Source organism: Monodelphis domestica, chromosome 3 (assembly GCF_027887165.1).
Source record: "Monodelphis domestica isolate mMonDom1 chromosome 3, mMonDom1.pri, whole genome shotgun sequence".
Lineage (NCBI taxonomy): Eukaryota > Metazoa > Chordata > Mammalia > Didelphimorphia > Didelphidae > Monodelphis > Monodelphis domestica.
In genome coordinates, this window is record NC_077229.1 from 421,710,076 (window position 1) to 421,732,362 (window position 22,287).

At 43.2% G+C, this 22,287-nt stretch overlaps 1 protein-coding gene across 5 annotated transcripts in view; it reads left to right on the forward strand.

The window, feature by feature from the left end:
- The window catches only part of CTIF (cap binding complex dependent translation initiation factor), a 483,939-nt gene that overhangs the window by 335,265 nt on the left and 126,387 nt on the right, over positions 1-22,287 (forward strand). For 4 of the 5 annotated variants that reach the window (XR_008917834.1, XM_007486656.3, XM_007486659.3 and 1 more), the window contains 2 exons: positions 1,933-2,407; positions 6,505-6,804. Coding sequence is in view for 4 of the 5 variants with exons in the window: in XM_007486656.3 (XP_007486718.1) it covers positions 1,933-2,407; positions 6,505-6,804 (775 nt within the window). In the remaining variant the exon portion in view is untranslated. The remainder of the gene's footprint in view (positions 1-1,932; positions 2,408-6,504; positions 6,805-22,287) is intronic. The other variant, XM_007486658.3, reaches the window with a different exon arrangement.

The window sequence follows — 22,287 nt, forward strand, 5'->3', positions numbered from 1 at the left end:
AAGAGAGCAAAGGACAGGGTCCTGGGGGCACTCCACTGTAGCACTCCCTCCCTTTGCTTGGTATCAATAAATAAATTAATCACCACACCTCATGTCTGACAAGCATTTCTGAGTTTACCTGACTATACTGCCTTCCAGTTCACATATTTCCAACTAGTCCAAGAAAATGTCATAGGAAACTTTGTCAAAAGTCTTTCTGAAATGCAGGTAGACTATATCTATTGGAATTCCCTTGATCAGTCCATCTAGAAACCTTGTCAAACACATAAAACCCAGTGGAATTGCATGTTGGCTACAGGAGGGGTGTGAGGGGAGGGGAGGGAAAGAATATGAATCTTATAACCATGGAAAAATATTCTAAACTAATTATTTAAATAAAATATTTTTTAAAAAATTTTAAAAATAGAAACCCTGTCAGAAAGAGAAATGAGGCCAGTCCATCACAGCTTGCTCTCAATGAAAACAAGCTAATTCTTCACAGTGACTTTCTCTTTCACCTACAAATCATTTAATACTGATTTGAGGCATTTGATTAATCCATCAGAAATTGGAGTGAAACCCTTATACCTGACTGGGCTATAGTTTAAAAAATCCAACTTGTCATCCTTTTTCCAAAACAGGACATTTGCCCATCCCTAGTCCTCCAGCACCTCTCTCTGCCTTGCTCCTTCTTTCTTCCAATACCATTATTTGCAGCTCAGCAGTGTCACTGACCACTTCTTTTAGTCTAGTGACTGTTGATTCATTGAGGACAACCAGGAGCACTTGGACCATTAAAGCCAGCTTTAATGGTCCTCAGGCCAGTTTGGATCAGATATTGGAGGCACTGAATTGTGATATTAATTAATACTATCTAAATAGGACCACATTCTACATTAAGAAGTGTGTATCAAAAAAATGGGAGATAGTACCTGGGGAAGGACAAAGGGGACTCTCGGGCCACATCTGAGAGACACTGTGGAGTTAACTAATCAGCAGGGCTTACCATGAAGATTTGGTGCCCTTCTCCAAGTATTTATTGAGCACGTGCTATTTGTCACATCTAGGTGTCTCGGTCTAGGTGCTATTTGTCTAGGTGACCTTTCACCAGTGATACAAAATTTCAGGCATGGGGAAAGGCTAGGGAAGGAGAAATTTCTTTTCAGCAGGAAAAGGCTTCCTAGTCATACCATATAGGTAACCATATCACTTTTTTCCCTGATTCCTGGCTCCAAGTTTAGGGTGAGAAATTATTCATTTGAAGCAATGCCATGTGCTTGACTAATCAACAGACTCTTTTATCATATATTAACAATTCTCTCTCTCTCTGTCTCTCTCCCTTTCTCTCTCTCTGTCTCTGTCTCTCTGTCTGTCTCTCTCTGTCTCTCTGTGTATCTCTTTCTGTCTCTCTCTGTCTCTGTCTCTCTCTCTGTCTGTCTCTCTGTCTGTCTCTGTGTCTCTCTCTGTGTCTCTCTCTGTCTCTGACTCTGTCTTTCTGTCTGTCTCTCTTTGTCTCTGTTTCTGTCTGTCTCTGACTCTGTCTCTGTCTGTCTCTCTGTCTGTCTCTCTTTGTCTCTGTTTCTGTCTGTCTCTCTGTCTGTCTCTCTGTATCTCTTTCTGTCTCTGTCTCTCTGTCTGTCTGTCTCTCTCTCTGTCTCTCTCTGTGTCTCTGTCTCTTTGTCTCTCTCTGTCTCTGCCTGTCTCTCTGTCTGTCTCTGTGTCTCTCTGTCTTTGTCTCTGTTTCTGTCTGTCTGTCTGTCTCTCTCTCTCTCTCTCTCTCTCTGTGTCTCTCTCTTTTTCTCTCTGTCTCTCTTTGTCTCTGTCTCTGTCTCTCTCTGTGTCTGTCTCTCTCTCCATGTCCCCACCCCCTTTCTCTCCTCCTCTCCTCTCCATCCTCTTCCTCATGCCTCTTTCTCCTCTCTTTTCTTCCCCTTTCCAATTCCGGTTTTACAGGAGACAGCAAAGGCCACCAGGTGGGAATAAATCCCAGCAGCACAGTGATCACCAGCCAGGCAGTGCCAAACACAACAGGGACCACCAGAAATCCTACCAGGGGGGCCAGGCACCCCACCCCTCAGGGAGGCCCAACCACCATGGCTATAGCCAGAACCGACGGTGGCACCACAACAACCCGAAACACCCACCCGGCGACAAGGAGGCTGCTACCCATCGCAACAACGCCAAAGAGACAGAGAGCCTGAAGATCGAGGATGCTCCCGTGTGCACCGTGCACATCCCCCTGGACATGCACCGGAACCCCGATGCCTCACCAACAGAGAGGCCGCCACCCCAGCAGCCTGGAGGCCTGGAGGTGGAGGCCAAACGCAAAGACAGTGTTCTTAATGATCGGATTGGGGAACGACCCAAAATTAAACTGCTCCAGTCTTCCAAAGACAGGCTGAGGCGAAGACTAAAGGAAAAGGTACCGGTAATTGAATTTTAAATTGTTCTGGGAGGACAGCAGAGAGGTAGGCACTTTCATTCCAAGGGTCATGGCGTAGGCCAGCCCGCAGACGGCATGCGCCTGAGGGAGGTGGGGCCCGGGCCCGGATGACGGACACGGTAAGTCCAGGACAGCGACCGCACCGGCTCCAAGCCCTCCATTCCTCACCCCTTGTTTCGCAGACTGCACCAAGTGGTCAGTGTGGGGGAGGTAGGCACCTTTATTCCATGGGCCCTGACACAGGCCAGCCCGTGAATAAGAGATGGGGAGAGAATGCAAGAAGGAGAAGAAACATCATGCCATGCCGGAGGGCTTCAGGGAGGGAAGTTGTGCCTTTTGCTGTTATCTACTTGTTTGGGGGGAAACCCTGGAGCTGGATGTGAGGGAGATTGATGTTATTACTCAAGGTAAATAGCAGTCTAATCTTTGACGTCTCCCAGGAGTATCTGCAGAGGTCATTTTGGAAGGTGGGTTTTCTTTTCTTCTTTCGATTGCTGTGAAGTAGAATAAGGCTAGTAAATTCCCAAGGTCCCTATTCCTTCCCTTTCATTTTTTGTAAACCCTTACCTTCCATTTTAGAATCAATACTGTGTATTGGCTCCACAGCAGAAAAGGGTAAGGGCTAGGCAATGGGGGTCAAGTGACTTGCCCAGGGTCACACAGCTGGGAAGTGTCTGAGGCCACATTTGAACCCAGGACCTTCCACCTCTAGGCCTGACTCTCAATCCACTGAGATACCCAGCTGCCCCCTTCCCTTTCATTTTTAGCCAATTCCATCCTAGTGATGATGTCTAGTGTCTTTAGTTAATCTGACTCTCTGTCTATGTCAATCTCAGACATGGACTTCAAATGAAGTAATGCATAACTGTGCTTTCAGTCCTTATAGTGCTATATAAATATGAACTATGATTATTATTATTATTTAACTAAAGGGGGGAAAGTACCAACCCTCCTTCTTTGTAATGGATGATCTTCTTCTTTGGGGGAAAGAGATGGATGGGCTTGTACATTTCAGGGATAAACCTAGACCCCCTTTTGTCCGTGTTTCACAGACCCTCCCCTTTTGGTAAGCATCACTCCAGGGAAATAGCCTTTAGAGGATTGATTTACTCAAAAACAAAAGTTAGATAGCATTGTCTTCCTGCCCCCAAACATCCAAAAGTCAAAAACAGCAGAGGCACGGGTTCCTGAAGCACCCAGCCTTTTGCCACTAGCTAAATTCCTCCTTGATCTTCTCACAGCATGGTGCACTTGGGTGTGCAAGGGCCCAAGATACTTTCTCCCACGCATCTGCTTCAGAAGGTTCATTCCCAGCTAGCTGGCTATTGCTACTGTTCATAGGTTGCCCAAAGAAGAGTGTTTCCCGCTGTCCCAACTCATTGAGTTGCACATGTGGTTCTGTTCATACACATTCCCATGGGTCTTGTGTGTTGAAGTCTGGGTCTCTCCTTTGTGGTCCCCCTCTATCTTTCATGACTTCTTGGCCCCAGGACAGAATACTGAGGCCCAAGAATCAGGCAGTTGGTGTATGAGAATGAAATAGAGAGAAGTCCAGAAATACGGGCTTTGAATGACAGATTCCAAAGTGAAATGAAAGCACCTAAACCTAAGCAGCCCTCCATGTCCCTGGCAAGCCCGTGGCTCTCCTACGACTCTATGAAATCAACACACATCCTGGGAGACAAAATCGTTTTGTCTTTTCAAGAAAGAAACTCCCACCTCCTCTTTTCATCTCTTATAGACCTGGCAGCTTCAAGGAATCTCTGGAAGCCAGTGACAATAAGGGCTCCAGTTTATCTCAATAGGAAAAAAAATCCTCGCCCTAGAGGGGTTTTGAGTCAAATTTCTAATTATGAGGAATTGAATAGATGCAGGAGGATGAATAACTTGTATTTAATAACTGTGCCCAGTTCTAAAAAAGCTTTCTGGGCACTGAATTCTAGTGGGTGTTCTCTTTCCATGAAAACCCCCTTGGTTGTATTTCTCTAAGGCTGGGCACTGCCAGGCTTCATTTTGGGAATCTCCTGCCTCAAGGAGCCACTGCCTCACCCTGAATGTAGTATGATAGACCAGATCAAGCACAGCTGAGCCTGAGTTTCACCCTATACTCAGTTTCCCAAAATGAAGTTCAAGGGGTAAAGTCATTTGCCTTGACTCATGTTAGTAAATGTCAGGAGCAGTATTTGAACAAAGGTCTTTTTTAATTTCAAATCTGCACTCCATCCATTATAGCCCCCTACATCTCAGAAAAGGAGGCTAAGTAAAACCTAGAGAGTTAGAGGCGAGAAATGATTTGCCCAAGTCACAGAGCTAATTAGTAATCGAGCTGAGACTAGAACCCAGGGATCCAGACTCCCTTGCTTTGTTGCTGGACTTTATTGCAAGGAAGACCCAGACCATGAAAGCAAATTCCTGAGCCCCCATCCCTATCCCACCTACCCTGCCAGCTCAGTTTCCCCTGCTGGAAGCAAGGAAAGATAAGTAACCTTGGAAGGAAATTATTTCCAGCCCTACATTTAGACTTGATCCCTTCCTTCTCCACCCAGCCAAGGCTTCTCTAGTAATCCTGAACTATTACTGAGTAACATATTTAGTTTGGGAAATTGGAGAGGGCAACGCTGTATTTTTCATTCTTTGAAAATTTCACACTTGATAGTCTGTCCCCAGCTCTTGCCAACCCCCCTTTATAGCTGTTGTGTTCCTATCCCCCGTCTCTATCTCTTAGTAGTCAGGATAACTTAATGTAATAATAATAATAATGACAGCTCATAAATATAGACGATGATGCTTTATATGCAAGGTTTGTCAGGTAGGTGGTGCAAGTGTTATTATTACTACTTTATAGATATGGAAACTGAGAATGGGAGGGGTAAGGACCCCTTGCCCATGGCTGGTAAGTAGACACCTAGGGACTTGAATTCTGTTTTCCTGAGCCCGTAGCCAGGGTTCTTCCACCACCAACCCCTCCATGCCACCCCCATTCTTGGTCTGGAACAGTAGCTCATACTTGTGCAACACTTTTTACAGTTTTTATGGCTTGTTTGAGCCTCCTAACTACTCTGAGATTCTCCCTGTGTTGAGAGATGAGGAAAATGGAACTCAGAGCTCAGAGAGGGAAGGGATTTGAGCAGAGTTACAGAGCCAATTAGTGGCAGAACCATAATCCAAACCTCTGTCTTCTGACTCTTGGTCCAATACTCTGGCCAAGTCATTCAAAATCTAATACTCTAATATGAATTGAGAGTCAATTAGTTTATAACTAAAATGTCTTATCAGTCCTTTTTCTACCTTCTACTTTAACCCTGACTACAATAAATACCTACGATGGTCCAGTTTTATTTTTTAAGTGTATATATATATATATAAGTATTTTAAAGTATATAGTTAAGTATATTTTAAAATATACTTGCCTTCCAAAGACCAACAGCCATATTGGTAAAGGAAGAGCCATTTGGGGATTTCCTTGTATTGACCATGTTTAACTTTCTGCCTCCATTGGGTCTCATGTAATCCAGTGACTCCTCAGCAAAGGAGTTGCTAGTTATAGGATTATAGTGCCAGAGCTAGAAGGGATCTCAGATACACTAGTCCAGCCTCCTTATTTTGCAGAAGAGGAAACTGAGCCCCAAGAGAGTAAAATGACTTACCCAAAACCACATAGCTAGTAAGCATTAGAAGAAAGATTTGAACTGAAGTTTTCTTACTCCAGAGATGGTGCCAAGATGGTCAGGGAAGAATGTTTCATTGGGATCCTAAAGAATAGCAAGAGCCCTCAGGAAAAATCTACCTTAAATGCTATAGCAATGATGGAAAAAAGGTAAGGTGAAAGGGAACCAATGAATTATTTTAGAAGAGAGGTCAGAGGGTAGGATTATAAAAAGATCAGAATGTCTAAGACCCAAAGTATGAAGGATTGGCACAGTAGTCCAGCTAACCTGTTGAAAAAGAACAGGTGAGTATGTGGTAAAGTTTGTGGGGATCCCTGAAAGGAGTACCCACCCTGGTTCTACCACTTGGGCCCCACTCTGTAGTGATTTCCTTTGTTGGTGTTCTCCTCCCACCCACCCTTCTGTGGGCTCTAGGAAGAAATACCAGTGGTGCCGCCCAACCCCCAGAGGAACAAAATGGACAAGCTGATAGAGATCCTGAACAGCATGAGGAATAATAGCAGTGATGTGGACGCCCAGCTGACCACCTTCATGGAAGAGGCCCAGAATTCCACGAACTCAGAAGAGATGCTGGGAGAAATTGTCCGAACCATCTACCAAAAGGCCGTGACAGACCGGAGTTTTGCCTTCACAGCTGCAAAACTCTGTGACAAAATGGCCCTCTTCATGGTGGAAGGGACCAAGTTCCGGAGCCTTCTTCTCAACGTGCTACAGGTAATTGGATAGTACCAGCTGCCACCCCTAGTCCATATCACTAGAAAGAAGGCTGCAGATTCTAACCATAGTTGAGCTTTTCCCAAGTTCCATTCTTGCCCAATTAATTATAGAAAATTAAAAAGCTCACAGGGAGGGAGAGAGCTACGGGAGAGGGACAGAGCGTTTATTTGTTTGTGTGCGCGTCTCATGGTTACGAAGGACCAATATAATTTTATAGGCACTGTAAGTCTAACAAGCCAATCCTTCCTTCTATTTTAAAAAGAACGCGGTCTTTCCATTTTAACTCGGGCTCAATGGTCTGACCTTCCTGGCGAAGTCTGAGTGAGTGGGTGTGGGCTCACTTCAGGCTGCTCTCCTCATCCCCTCCTCCTATTTCTATCCCATAAACCTTTGAGATTGCTTTTCTCCATATGGTTTTGAATAGAACCCTTGTCGTGTCACTTAGGAATAACTGGATCTGTTTATACACTGAGGAAAATGGAGGTGCTTTGGTTCCTTTGTACTTCCTGTGTGGCAAGAATGTACTTCTCCAGACTCCCACCGGAAAGCTTTCTTGTGTTTTTTTGTAAAAGGATAATCTTTCGCTCGTATCATTCATCTCCCACCCCCCTCACCAAACTCTGCTATCTCTACCAGTACCAGTCGATGTTTTACTTTGGTGGGATTGGGGAGTAATGGATGAGAGAAGGAGAGAATGCGTGTGGACGTGGACCTCATGGGCCTGTGTCGTCTTAGCCCAAGGGCCAGTTATGTTGGCCGGGTGGGGTGTTAGCTAGAGAGCATGGCTGTATCCACTCTTAGAAGGGCAGTGGGCTAGGGGTTGAACACATAGCCCAAGAGGGCTTTGAGATCTTGGTTCCAGAGGACAGATGATGGGGGATACCTCCCTCCTCTCTGCAGAGGTAGGCCATGTTTTTCAGACTCAATGGCCAGGTTGGTTGGTTTTAATTTTTCTGCTTTTCTGGTGACGAGAGGGTTTTGGAAGGAGGCTAAAAGGGGAATGAATGTAGTGTAAAGAGAAGGCATCCAAAAAGGCTTTCCTCTTTTAAAGAAAGTAGAAAATGATCGGGCATAGGGGACAACGGCAATGGCTGCCCTACATTTCACCTCAGGACATTGTTGACTGAATTTGAGGGAAATAGAAAAATAAAAGCAAAGTCGACCGGACAAGTAACTTTGCCACTATGAGATTCCGTCTTCTAATCTGTAAGGCAGAGATAATGACAGTAAGCGCCTCCAGCTTGTTTTTGTGAAGGACTCGCAAGGTTCTGGTTATGGCTGGTCCCCATCCTAGGCCTTTCCTTGGCTTACTGCTCGGTTCATAGCCCAACTTTTTCCCCAAGGAAAGTGAATAAATTCCCATCTCCCTCACATTCCGGCAGCGATGTAATCCTGAGGGCTCCCATAAAGCAAGGCAGATTGCCTTCCACCTGCTCCTAGGGACACACAGAGGATGCCTATCTTCAGAAGGGGCTGGATGCATGGATAAGCTATGCCAGAAGCCGGGGAGAGCCCTCTGAGCTCCGGCCCCTCAGGCTGCCTCGAGCTTTAGCAAAGGATATCAGGGATTAGAGCTTGTGCCCAGCTGGGCTGCCAGGCCAGTGGAGCTCACTCCCATCATGATGGATTCCGTCTCCTGGGTCCCAGACATGTGCATGAAAAGAAGAGGAAATCCAGCCTTCTTCTTCTTTCCTCTAAACACGCAAGGCATGGCTGCTTTCAATCCATAGCCCCATCCCCTTCCTGGCTCCTTGGGCCTCCCCTGGCCGCCCTCCTCTCCCTCGCTTCATTTCACCCTCGAGAACTCGACAAGCGTCCACCTTATCTCAGGGCAAGGTCCATTTGGCTTCAGAACCCCAAAACAGCCCTGGTATCACTAGAGGCCGCTTTGGCTGACGCAGAGCGATGCAGAAAGCAGGCTTAATGACTCTGGCCAGGATGCACCGGGCCTGGGAGACAGACTCCGAGCAGCTGCTTTGTTGTGTGCAGAGGCAACCACCGCCATGTGCTAGGATTCCACCTCCTTGGCCGGGAGCGCCTCCTTTGCTCTCTTTTGTCTGATCGTGTGGAGGGGCTGCGGGAAGGGGGAGGTTGGAGGGGCCGGGATAGAAGTGGGGAAGGAAAGAGATCTGAGGGAGCATCTCCTGAATGGACAAGAAACAGGAGGCAGCTGGCACAGCTGAAGAAGGCAGCTCCTTCAAAGGGGTGAGGAGAAGAGTCTCTGTGTAAAAGCCCTTGGGCCCTTCTCGGCTGGAGGAGAGGGCAACTTGCCACCCTTCTCCTGGGGAGCCCATAGTCACAAGAAAAATAGGCCTCCACCAAAGGCCTTGGAGGCCCTCGGGCCCTCAGCTGCCCCAATGCCAACAGAGGCCTCTGCCAGCCTTAGTCATCAATCCCACATGAGGCCTTCGGGCCAGGGATGCGCTCTCCCCAGGGTATCCCTGACAACCTCTTGGTAAGCATTTTTTCTTTGAACATGCCTATGATTTCATTAGTGTCGTGAGCTCCAGGGGAGACCTTCCCCCTAAGATGGGGATGGACACCTCTCCTGTGGCTCCCAGCCTTAAGGAGTTGCCTGGGACCCCAAGAGGTTGTTATGACTTTCCTAGAATCAGGCAGCCAGTATAGGTCAAAGGCGGTCCACCCAACTCCAAAGTCAGCTCCCAATCCACTCTGCCATTTTGTTACACGGCTAAAATTGTGTTAACTAAAATAGTTGTGTTACCCATGGATTAATCAAGGCATTGATTGGGTTATTGAGATGGTTAATAGATCTGTGGAGCCAGCCTAAGATTGAGGAGCCCTAAGCCAAGGACTCCTACTCTAGAGAGGTTCATTGTGAACTATCATGGTTAAAATGTTGTTGTTTGGGGGGCAGCTGGGTAGTTCAGTGGCTTGAGAACCAGGTCTAAAGAAGGGAGGTCCTAGGTTAAATCTGGCCTCAGACACTTCCCATCTGTGTGACCCTGGGCAAGTCACTTGACCCCCATTGCCTAGCCCTTACCACTCGTCTGCCTTGGAGCCAATACATAGTATTGATTCCAAGATGAAAGGAAAGGGTTTAAAATATATATATATATAGTCATTTTTTGTTTATAAGCTACAAACGTTTCTGATCACCAGGCAATCCAACATGGCTGTTATGTGTCTACCTTGTTTGTATAAGACATTATGCTGGGCACCAGTTGGTGGGGTTGGAAGAACACAAATCAGTGGGCTAAAAATCAAGAGACCCCAGTTCTAGTTCAACTCAAGTCTCTTGCTAATTGTGTGGCTTTAAAAAAGTCACTTCCCCCTTTGGAGCTCAACTTCATTGTTTTTAGATGAAGTCACTGAATTAAATAACCTCTTAAGATCCTCTCCAATTCTGAAATTCTATCCAAGGAATTTCAAATCTATTTCCAAGAGATATAATGTTTGTAAACATAAGACAACCAACAATGTAAAAATTCAGGCCTTTTTTTCTTCCTTTTTAATACCTACCTTCCTTCTAAGCTATCTTCCCTATCTCTTATCTATCTCTTTTCCCTCCGTTTTGCCTCCCCCATTACAAATATAGAGTAATTATTTAAAAGGCATAGGACATCTTTTACTCCCTTAAATAATCAAGCATTTATTAAGTCCCTAGTGTGTGAAAGGCATTGTGCTAGGTGTTGGAGCTACAGAGACAAAAGCCATGTCCATAACTATATGGAGCTTAAATTCTACCTAAGCCACTTTGCAAGAAAGTATAGACATTCTATTTACTTGATGAGTGGGAAGGAAAATTGATGTGACATATTTAATCTCATCTCTTCCTCATCCCTCCACTCCTTCTTGCTCACCATTACCAATTGCTAGCCTGAAGGAGAAGAATACTTGGAAAAAATATGTCTCTATCCTTCCTAATATTTTATATATCCTAATATGAATTACCTTAAGAAGTATAACCTGTACCTAAAAAGAAAAGGAGGATATGGAAGGGGAGAGGCTATCTTTTTTGCTTGCATTTATTTATTTTGAACCCTTACTTTCTATCTTAGTAACAACTCTTAAGACAAAAGGGCAAGAGCTAGGTAAATGGGGTTAAGTGACTAGCCTAGGGTCACACAGCTAGAAAGTGTCTGAATCCAAATTTGAACCCAAGTCCTCCTGATTCCAAGCCTGGTACTCTATCCACTGTGCTGCCTAGCCTTCCCTTGCCTCTATTTATTTTTCCAGAACTTAGCATAGTGTCTAGCACATAGTAAGCATTACCTATCTAGCTTATCCATCTTTAATAACATATCAGTAGGGTCACACCTCAAACCTCCCTATCTCTTACAGTTATACTTTCTCCAAAGTCTGGAATTTGGAACTCTGCTTTTCCCTATCCTTCAACTTCTACTATTTATTCACTCATGCTAAACTCCCCTTCATCCTTATTATCAGATCACTCCTTTGGCCCATTCCTGTTCTCCAAATCTCCATCTCCTTTTCACAGCCATACCCAACCTTATTTCATGGCCTGACCCTGAAGTGCTTTACTAACATTCCCTTCCCCATTGACCTTGCACTCTTCTTGATCTGAGAATAATCCTAAAGCTGAATAATTCTTTTATATTTTGCCAATTACATGTAATAACACATTTCCACATAAATTTCCCAAATTTATATGATCTAAATTGTCTCGTTCCCTCCTTTCCTCCCCGCTCCCAGAGCTGGCAAGCAATTCAGTCTGGGTTATACCCAAATCACCCAAAACATTTCCAGAATGTTCGTTTTTGTAAGTGAATAATCTTATAAAACCAAACCCCCAAAATATAAGCCTAAATAAACAAGTGATAAATCATATGTATTTCAACTCCAACAGTTCTTTCTCTGGAGTTGGATGGCATTATTTTTCATAAGTCCCACAGAATTATCCAGGATCATTGTATTGCCTAGAGTAGCTAAGTCTATCACATTTGATCATTCCACAATATTGGTGTTACTGTGTGCAGTGTTCTCCTGGTTCTGCTTATTTCACTCTGCATCAGTTCATGCAGGCCTTTCCAGCTCTTTCAGAAATCATCTTGTTGATACATGTAAAACCCAGTGAAATTATTTCTTGGCTTCAGGAGGAGGGAGGGAAGGTGGAGGGAAAGAACATGAATCATGTAACAAAGAGAAAATATTCTAAATTAATTAATTTCTTAAAAAAGAAATCATCCTATTCATTATTCCTTTAGCACAATATTATTCCATCACCATTCTCCACATTATCACTTATTCTCTCCTCTTTACTAGTCACACACACACACAAAAAAAAAAACTGTTTCTACTCTTTACTAAGGGTAATCTCTTTTCTTAATCTCATTCTGTCTCCCTTCTCCCTCCTCCAGAATTTTGCACCGGCAGACGTCATTTCTAGCCATCTCTCCCAACCAACGTATCTTCAGCCTCTCTCTTTTGGTTCCTATCTGCCTATAGATAAACTCAGAACTCCCCAATCCTATAAGAAAAAAGATCCTCTCTTTAACCGTGATGGTCCTTAACACAAGAGTCTGTCCTGGGCTCTCTTCTCTTCTCCCCTTATACTACTTCACTTGGTGGTTTCATCTGCTCCCATGGATTTATTTACCATCTCCATGCAGATGGTTCTCACATCTATCTCTCCTGCTCCATCCTCTTGCTGACCTCCAAATTCACACCTCCAGCTGCCTTTCAGGCATTTCACACTAGATGTCCATTAGACATCTTAAACCCAACATGTCCAGAGCAGAACTCATTATGTTGCTCCCCCAAGCTCTTCTCCCCACCTCTCTCCTGTTACTGTAGAGGGCAACAGCATCCTCCTAGCCCCTCCGGAGTCATCATGGACTCCTCACTGTCTCACCCTTCATATCCAGTCTGTTGTCAAGACCTGTCTGCTTCACCTTTGCAACATCTCTTGAACGTGCCCCCTTCTCTCCTCTGACACTGCCACCACTCCAGTAGAGACGTCTGTCACCTTAGAGCTGGACTATGGTAATAGCCTACTGGTGAGTCTGCCTACCTCAAATGTCTCTCCAGTCTTCTCTGTCTTCCATTCTACCTAAAGTGAAGGTCCAATCATGGCATATACAACTAATGCTCTGTGTCTGTCTGTCTGTCTGTCTCCGTCTCCCCACCCCCCTCCAGTGGCTCCCTATTATCTCCAGGATCAAATAAAAATGATCAGTTTAGTATTCACAGCTCTTCATACCTCCTCCTCCCTTTCTAATCTTCTTCCACTTTACTCTGCCACTCCATGGACTCTTTGATCTATTGATACTAGTCAATCACCTCACAGACAAGCTAATGGCTTAGCTAGTCTGGACCTTGAAGGACAAACCACCACCTGTTCCTAGATCCCTACTGTATGGGAATACAGTAATGTACATTCTGTGATTTTGATTTTTGACCAGACTTATGATTTCCTTAATGCAGGGAGCTCCTCTGTCAATTCAAGTCTACAAAGTCTTAGAGAGTTGCCAGGGGTACCAAGACGTTAAATGCCCAGGACTGCAGAGTCAATAGGCATCAAAAGTCATACTTACACCCAAGTCTTCCTCACTCCAAATCCAGCTCTCTAAGCTACATTACTCTGTACAATAAGCATGTCTTTTATACATAATAATTGTATAGTGCAGTCGTATGAGCATCGTATGGAATAGTATATGCAAGATCAGAAGAAAGCAAAAACATTTGACTATGGACATCAGGCAATATTTCATTTGTAGGATAAGTAGTTTCAAAGACAAATAGGGAGGGAGAGGGGCTGGGGAAGATATATTCCAGGCTTAGAACACAGTATAAACATGGATATTAGAAAATGCTAATTGGCAAACAGTTCTGTGTGGCTAGAAAAGAACAAATGTGGAGGGAAGCAGTGTAAAATTAGATTGGAAAGACAGGGAGCTTTGAGGTCCAATGCCAGGCTGAGGATTTTGGACTTTATTTGGAAGGTTATCTATGATTTTTTTAAAATGGGTTTTGAGCAGAGGAGTGCTATGATTCTATCTGTGGATAAAGCCAGTTAACTCTGGCAGCAATGTGAGGGATGCCTTCTTATAGAGAATAAATCTAATCTTCACATGAAAGCTCTTTAGATATTTGAGGACAGTAGAATAGAATACAGATTCTGTTCTTTTTTCTTTTTTTTTAACCCTTACTTTAGTCTTAGAATCAATATTGTGTATTGGTTCCAAGGCAGAAGGGGCCAGGCAATGGGGGTTAATTGGGGGGTGGGGTGACTTACCCAGATAGCTAAGAAACATCTGAGGCCAGATTTGAGCCTAGGACCTCCCATCTTTATGCCTGGCTCTCAATCCACTGAGATCCCTAGCTGCCCCAGAACATATTCTAATCTTCTGATTAAATGTCCATTCCACATTAGAAAGAAGCTTCTGTTTAGCTAGATTCACTTATTCATTCATCTGATCTTCTGCTTATCAGAAAGGAGTTATCAGAAAACCTCAGAGCCTGGGATTATAGGGAGAAACTGAAATTTCTTCAAGGGAACAGCCAGTATTTCAATGTGACATTCAAGTGTAGTGAGAGGCCAGGAGTGGAAGATCAGGTCATCAATATTTGTTAAAGGTCCTTATTCCAGAGTGGTGATAAACAGGCCCTTCTTGCCTCAGGTGGGTTCTAGAATTCAAGGAAGTTGAAGGCTAGAATCTCCCCTGTCTAGGACCCCCCACTTCCCCAGCTCTCTGCCATTTTGGCTTGGAGAATATACTCCTTTTCCTGAGCTCTGCATGTGTAACCAAGCTCTTCTCTGTTGAAATGTACTTGCTTCATTTAGCTGGGAGGTGTCTGTATCTGAGCTATGCATAGCAAAGTATTATTAGAGCGGGCATCAGTGCATCTGTAATTGAACCCCATTCCCCTTAGCAACTGTTGCCAACAACACATCTAACAGAAGGATGTGATACCTTTTTTGAAGGAAAAAAAAAAGACATGTCTCAACCAACTGATAAACACAGCAGGGCTGCTGTGAAAAGGCAATCTGAATCCAGGCAAATTCAGATTCTGGCACGTGCACAGTTTTAGAAATAAACAGCCTTCCACTACCTTCTAGAAGGCATTCTCTTCTTAGCACCCAGCCCAATAAGTGGTGAACAGAGTGGCCATGTACTCCCGTATACCCTGTGCCCTTAGACATTGAACTGGGCTCTTTCTACACAGAATTTTTCTGGGGTCTATTGAAGAAATCATTGGATTTTTAATGGAATTGAAGGTGTGGGAGGACATGATAACTTTCTTCAAGTTCTGGAACACTTCTGTGGCAAACGGATCTGACAGTTTTGTTTGATCCTAAGAGGTAGAATGAGGAACAGTAGGTGGGTTTAATGTTACGACAAACTTCCTTAAAGTTGTTCAGTCATATCTGACCCTTTGTAACTCCGCTTGGGGTTTTCTTAGCAAAAATACTGGAATGATTTGTCACTTCCTTCTCCAGCTCATTTTACAGAAGAGGAAACTGAGACAAACAGGGCTAAATGACTTATTTGCCCAAGGGTCTGAGGTCAGATTTGAACTCGGTTCTTTCCGATTCCAGGCCTGGCACTCTATCCACTGTGCCAGTTAGGCCCTTAAAGTTAGAACTATCTGAAAGTGGAACAGACCACCTCAGAAGGGTTAGTGGATTCCCCTTCAATGGAGTTCTTTAAACAAAGGCTGAATGACTCCTTATTACCTCTTATTGGAGCCTCTATAATAGGCTTCCTCTTTTCAGTTAGGTATTAGAATGGGTGGACACTGGGTGTCCACAAAGGGTGGTCCTTTCCAGTTCTGAAATTCTGCCATTCCATCATTGTGTAAGCCTGGACAGGGTCTTCCAACCAATTAGACCTAATCCATTAGATTAGACTTGGTTGTCTCTGAATCTAAATAAACTACTCTCCATTCAAATGACCTTTGTCACTCTCTCTTTTTATAGTTTATACTTTTTGTCTTCATCCTTCTTAAGGATTCCCTGTAGGGAAGACAGTTTAGCCAGAAGCAGCAACAAGGACCTTGTTCCTTTAAAGCACTTTATCTCCTCTCTCCTGGCTTTTTGGGAACCCCACATCTTCAGGGAAAGGAATAGGTGGAGAACTGGAGGCTTCTCTGATTCTATAGATGAGAAAATTGAGTTCTTTGAAAGTAAAGAAACTTGATCAAAAAAGAGTTGGGACCAGAACTGAGCTCTGCTGATTTCCAATGAATCTTGGGGTGCTCTCAATAACAAAGCCTTGAACGTGGAGTGTGGAGATGTCTGTTCTGTTTCCAATTCTGACACTGGCCAATGAGGCGAGTCACTCTCCTTATCTAAGCATTGGCTTTCTTGCTTGTAAAAAGAGGAGATGGGACAGGAAGACCTCCAAGCTCCCCTTCCAGCTCTTGGCATTCTCTGACTCAGTGTGCCCTAACCAATGATAGCCCAAATGAAGGAAAATACTCATAATAGCTGGAATTTACATAGCCCTCGATAGTTTATATCCATGATTTCATTTGAGCCTCACATCCATATGAAGTAACTCCAGTTATTATTATTTTACAGATGAGGAAATTGAGGCTCAGAAAGAAGAAATAATTAGGCCATGACCATAGATATCTGAGACAGGATTCCAAATCATTTCATTCCAAGTGTAATAATTCCAAGTCTTTCCCCTGTACTTCCTTGGATAATAAGTAAGGTCCATCAATATACTCTCTCTCCCATAGTATCTAGAAGAGTGATGAAAATATCATGGGATCTTAATAAATACTTAAGAGATAGATAGATGGATTCACAGATATTTTGGAACATCCATGCCAACTAGATGGCACAGTGGATAAAGTCATGGGCCTGGAGTCAGAAAGACATGAGTTCAAATCCTGCCCTAGATACTTAACTAGCTGTATGACCCTGAGCAAGTCACTTAATCTCTGTTTGCCCAAGTTTCTTCAACCATAAGACGGGAATAAACAGCACCTCAGGGGGTTGCGAGGATCAAGTTAAGTCATATTTGTACAGCACTTAGTATAGTGCATGGCATACTGTAGACTATATAAACATTTATTTCTGCCCTCCCTTTATTTATATGGTGTCTTCCATTCACTGACATAGCCTGCAACACCAGCAGCTCTTCTCATCTTGTATGATTTATGTCTGTGGTTCCCCACTATAAAGATGATATTAGAAATTTATTAGTTTAGGGATAAGAAGTAAAGTGGCTGGCGTGAGAAAAGAACTGGAACCTCCATGTTCTTACAATCAAGACGACCGCGTAGGTGATCTCTGGGAGAAGCACATAGCAGGTCCCCACTCTAAGCCATCCTACAGACTTTGGACAAAAGCAGGGAGGGCCCACGTGCTGGGGCTGCTGTTCCTCAATTGGCCTTTACTAGAGCTGTAAAACTGTTAAAAGGAAGGAGGACCTGAGAGCCAAGTGCAATCACTGCATGGCAAAGCAGCAGCTCCATGAAACTGGTTCTCTGGGCAATTTCCACCGTGCCGGCTCTGTGATCCCTTGTGCTGTGGGTATCCTCAGAGAAAGGCTTGTTATACGCTACATGAGGTCTTAAAGCACAGAATACACCGAAGGCTGAGCTGATATGTGCAAAACGGATCCCCAGACCCTTCCGAAAGGTCTTCTAGCAAAGGTTCGATGCCATGATCAAAAAATGGAACTAGAAGTCAGTGCTGGATCAAATAGCAAGCATCTGACCTTGGATAAATACGTCCGATGATCACTTTGTGCTTTTCCAGAATATCGAGAGGACAAATCGTTTGAAGAAATGGCTCTCCAGTTTACCATTGCCTACATTATCTATGGCAGATGTTTAATCCAAGAAACACACATACCCCAGCTCCCTGAACAAGATTTCTTGCATCCCCCCATTGATCTAGTATAATGCTCAAGATCTGTAGACTCGTTTTTAAGACTAGATCCAGATCCTACATAATAAGGCTTCAAGAACAATGCTTACCACACTCTCAAGCCAAAGAGAAATAAACGTTGGGGCCATCCCAGGACTGGTGCCATTAATTGAGAATCGTTACTAGAAATCAGCAATGAACAAGACTGTAAATGGCTCCAAAGAACTCAGTAATAATTTTAGTTTAATTGGAGAATGTAAAAAGATTTCAGGGGCCTCAAAAAGTCCCCCCAAATAGAACCTCATTCCTATCTAATCTCTGATAGTGTTCCTTTAATTTAAGGCTTTGATCATTATAAGAAAGCGTACTCCCAGGGAGGGATGATATCTTAAGGGGTCCTCCACCCCGAATGCTTTCTTGAAGGGGTTAGCAATCTGCAACATACATGCCAATATCATTGAGCCCTGTGCATGGTTGGCACCTTGCCCTACGGCACTGGCTACCTTCGAGAGTCACCACAACACACAAATACCTACAGCGTTATTACACTGACCTCCATGCTTAGCTCTTTCCCCATCATGCCAAAACCTTGCCATACCCATTTTTCTTTCTTTTTTAAAGTGGAAGACTTTTATTTTATATCATATTTATTTGTAAACACACTCTCTCCATTTCCCCTACCCTTTTCCCCTTTCCTTATACCAAGAAAAAATAATTCAATAAAAGCAAACAGCACATTGACAACAGCTGACAACACATGTAATAATCCATACTATATAGTTCCTCACCTCTCCAAAGAAGGCAGGGAGACACATTTTCTCTGGAGCCATCATAATTACATGGCATTCAGTTTCATTTTAATGGTATTTCCATTTACATTATTATGGTCATGTATATATGTACACACATATAAATCTGTATATACATATATACATATATGTGTCTATATATACACACACATATATTTTTATATAGTTATTTTCCTCATTTAATTTATTTTACTTTGTATCAATTCATGTCTTCCCTTTTTTTCTCTGTAGCTTAAACATCTTTCTTATGATATAATAAGAATCCATTACATTCCTTTGCTACAACTTTTTCAACTATTCCAATTCAATGGTTACTTCCTTTGTAATTCTTTTCAAACACAAAATAATTAATATTTTGGTGTATATGCAGATGTTCTATTTTTCATTGACCTTCTTGGAGTATGGATACGTTTGCTTCATTTGAGAAAGCCTTATTTAATTTCTAAAATAGTTTTATTATGACCTTTTAACTTTATAACACCATCATTTCTCCATAATACCCTCTAATTGAACCCTTCCTTGTAACAAAACACACATACACACACACGCGCACGCACGAGCACACACCCATATATGCATGCAAAATCAACAAACACAACTATGCCTGATAGCATATACCTTCTTCCATATCCTTGGACTTCACATTTCTACTAAGAGGATTAAGGAATGTTTCTTTCATCAGCAGAGATCTTTTCAAGAGAGGAAGTTCTAATGGAAAAGAGCTAAAGATGTCAGGCACCTAGAAGAAATGGATTGATACCTCACATTTATAAATATTAATATATATTATATGTACATAAATATGCCTTATATAATTACACTTATATATATTTAAATATACTTTATAAAATATAAAGTATTTTATGGTTTACAGTACCCTCTAAAGTTATTCCATATTTTACATATGAAGAAACCAAGGCTCAGAGAATATAGGATTATAAATTAAAGAGCTGAGAGGAATTTAGAGACCATCTAGTCTATTCCACTCATTTACACATGAGAAAAGTAAAGATCAGAGAGGTTCAGTGTTTTGCCTGGTATCACACACCTAGAAAATATGAGAGGTGGGATTCAAAGCCACGAATCAAGAAAAATGCCCACAGTTGCACAGTGAGGGTTCAAGGGTAATCCTTCTGACTCCAAGCTCAGAGCTCTTTATTCTTTGCCACTCTAGGAGGAGATGCCACCAAGAAGAAAAAGGTAGAGAGCAGAGAGCCTGGGACCCTAAAGACATCGTTTCATTGTTCTGCCTAAGACCTACCTTGTATAGCTCAGTTGTTTTGAGTTTCCCAACCTGATTTAGATCAGACTCTTTGAAAGATATTAAACTTTGAGCAGATTAATTAAAACAAAAAAGTTAAAAAAAAACATGGAAAAACCTACATGAAATAATGAAAAGCAAAATGGGTAGAACCAAAAGAACATTATATGTAGCTACAGAATTAATGTTTGAGGAATAATTCTTGAATGTCTGTCTCCAGAGAAAGAACTGACAAATAGAAAAATGAAAGACATAGTTTATATATATATATATATATATATATATATATATATATATATATATTTGTCAAGTGATGCTTTCCCTAATGTGGGGAGGAAAAAAGGAAGGAGATACCTGAAAATTTTAATGTAACCAACAAAAAATAAATTAATAATTTTGAAAAGACATTAAGTCTTAAAAAAAAAAAGAAAGACATTAAACCTTAAGGTCCACCCTACAAAACTAAGCAGCTAAAGTCTAACTAGCTGGAAGTTGAAGGGGAAGAGACCAGGAAATCGGTGACTTGAGGGAAACAACCATATCACCTATTGAAATGGAAAACAGAGAAGAAAATGATCATTGACCTTGAAGTTGGTCCTGGAAGGAGCACAGCAGACCTGTGCATGCAGTGACTCATTACCAATCAGAAGATGATTAACCAGTCTGAACACTAGAAACAGCAGCAACATCCCAGTAATTCCTTTTGCCCAATGTTGCGGGCTTCCCTTCTGGGCAGAAATCCAAACCGCCAGCCTCTTAGATACGGATGTTTTTAAAATCACAGATAGTGCCCTTCTCAGAATTCCACCAGGAAGATTGAGTCTTATAAATGAGAACATAGATTTTTTTTTCCCTTATCCCATACAGTAAATTCACAACATACCTTGGGAGAGTGGTAGAGGGGAGGAAAGGGGAAAGGGCTTCAACCTCTCCTCCTCCAAGAAGCCTTCCCTGCTCACCCCTGCCCACTGTGACCTCTTCTTCCTTTAGGCTCCTATAAGATGGTCTGTCAGGTGCCTCTCATTGTGCTCAGAGTACTTGCTGATCTGAGGGCTTATTTCATTTGTCATCCAATATGTCTCCCTCACTAGACAGTCAGTTCCTTGAGGGCAAGAGACAATGTCTTTAACTCTGTATAAACCCTCACAGTTGTTGTTGTTTGTTTTTCGTTTTCAAAGAGGACCAAGGATATCACAAGGCTGATGTCTTGACTTGCGCCTGAGTTGGCACACAGTGGTTGTCACCTTCAATATTTTGTCATTTGATTATAAATAAACCCTTGCAGATGAGATGTCAACAGTCTCTGACTTGGGTCATAAGAATGAGTGTTCAAGTTTTGAAGAGTAGGGAAGAGGAAGCCACTCCATCAGTGGGAAAAGGCACACCCTTAGGAAGGACCATTTTTCCAAATGGTCTCTAATGAAACCCTGGAATTTCAAGAAGCAGAAGTGAGACAATGTAGGTGCCAGTGATATTTCCCCTCTAAAATAGTGTTTGGAATTCATTGTATATTTAGTTGTAAAAGATGTGTTTTATGTATCATTTTTTCCACCATGAAAATAGATTTAATTTTCTCGATCTTCCCTGCTGCCCAGGCTATATTTTTTCACCCCAGCATCAGTATTTTATTTTAGGCTCCAAAGGCTGTACGATCAAATTAGTTTTAGAGGTCCTAATAAGAGTGTTATATGCTCCCCTCTCTGAGCAGAAGCTTTCTTTTTCTGATCCATCTTTCCATATTGCTAAGACATAGTTTCTAGCACCCTCCCCAACCTTTTTAAATGAATTTATCCTCTTTCTTTTCGTGTATTTTCCTGCCTTCTTTCCTATTCTTTCCCTTTCTCTCTATGTGTGTACCTCCCTTGTTCTCTCTGCCTCTCCTCTATCTGTCTATCTACCCATCTCCCCTTTTAAGCCCACCAAGAGACCTCTCTCTGGGTCTTTCTGAGCCTGTCCCTGGCCGCCATGCCAAAGCAGGCCCCGGGCAGATAAGCGAGTTATTGGAGAAGGCCAGATCAGGTGTCAGGCTGCGTGCCTCAGACTGTCCTTGCCGGTAAGCACGGCGGTACCTCTCAGGCTCCAGCGAGCCACCCCCTGCTTACTGGCAACTCTCACCTCCCCTGCCGTGTTCCTCCCCTCCCAGGGACAGGCAGGAGACGGCAGATCCGTTCCCGCAGTGGCCAGCCACCTCGGGAATCTCAGCTATGCTGAGCGGCTCCAGATTGCCAGAATCTCAACCCTGCCCGGGCACGGCCATCGGAGACAGGGCGCCTGTACCTGCTGGAGCTGTCACTGGAGAGCTGGCCCGGCCCAAGCCCAGTGGAAAAAATCTCCTGGCCTGGTTATGTAACTACTGGCCTCTTGTGTCCCGGGGCTCTGTGGAGACGAGGAGATGGTGGCAGGGATGTGGCAGAGGCAGGGCAAGAAAGGCTCAGCGTTGCCTCGTGGAAGGAAGAAAATAATCGGTCACCAAGTGTTTAAGGAGAGTCCATAACCATCTAGACGCTACCGGGAATAATACAAAGTATAAAGCAGGGTGCCTTCCTCAAGGAGCTCATAATTTCATTAAGGAAACCAGACTCTTTGCTCTTTTAAATTAA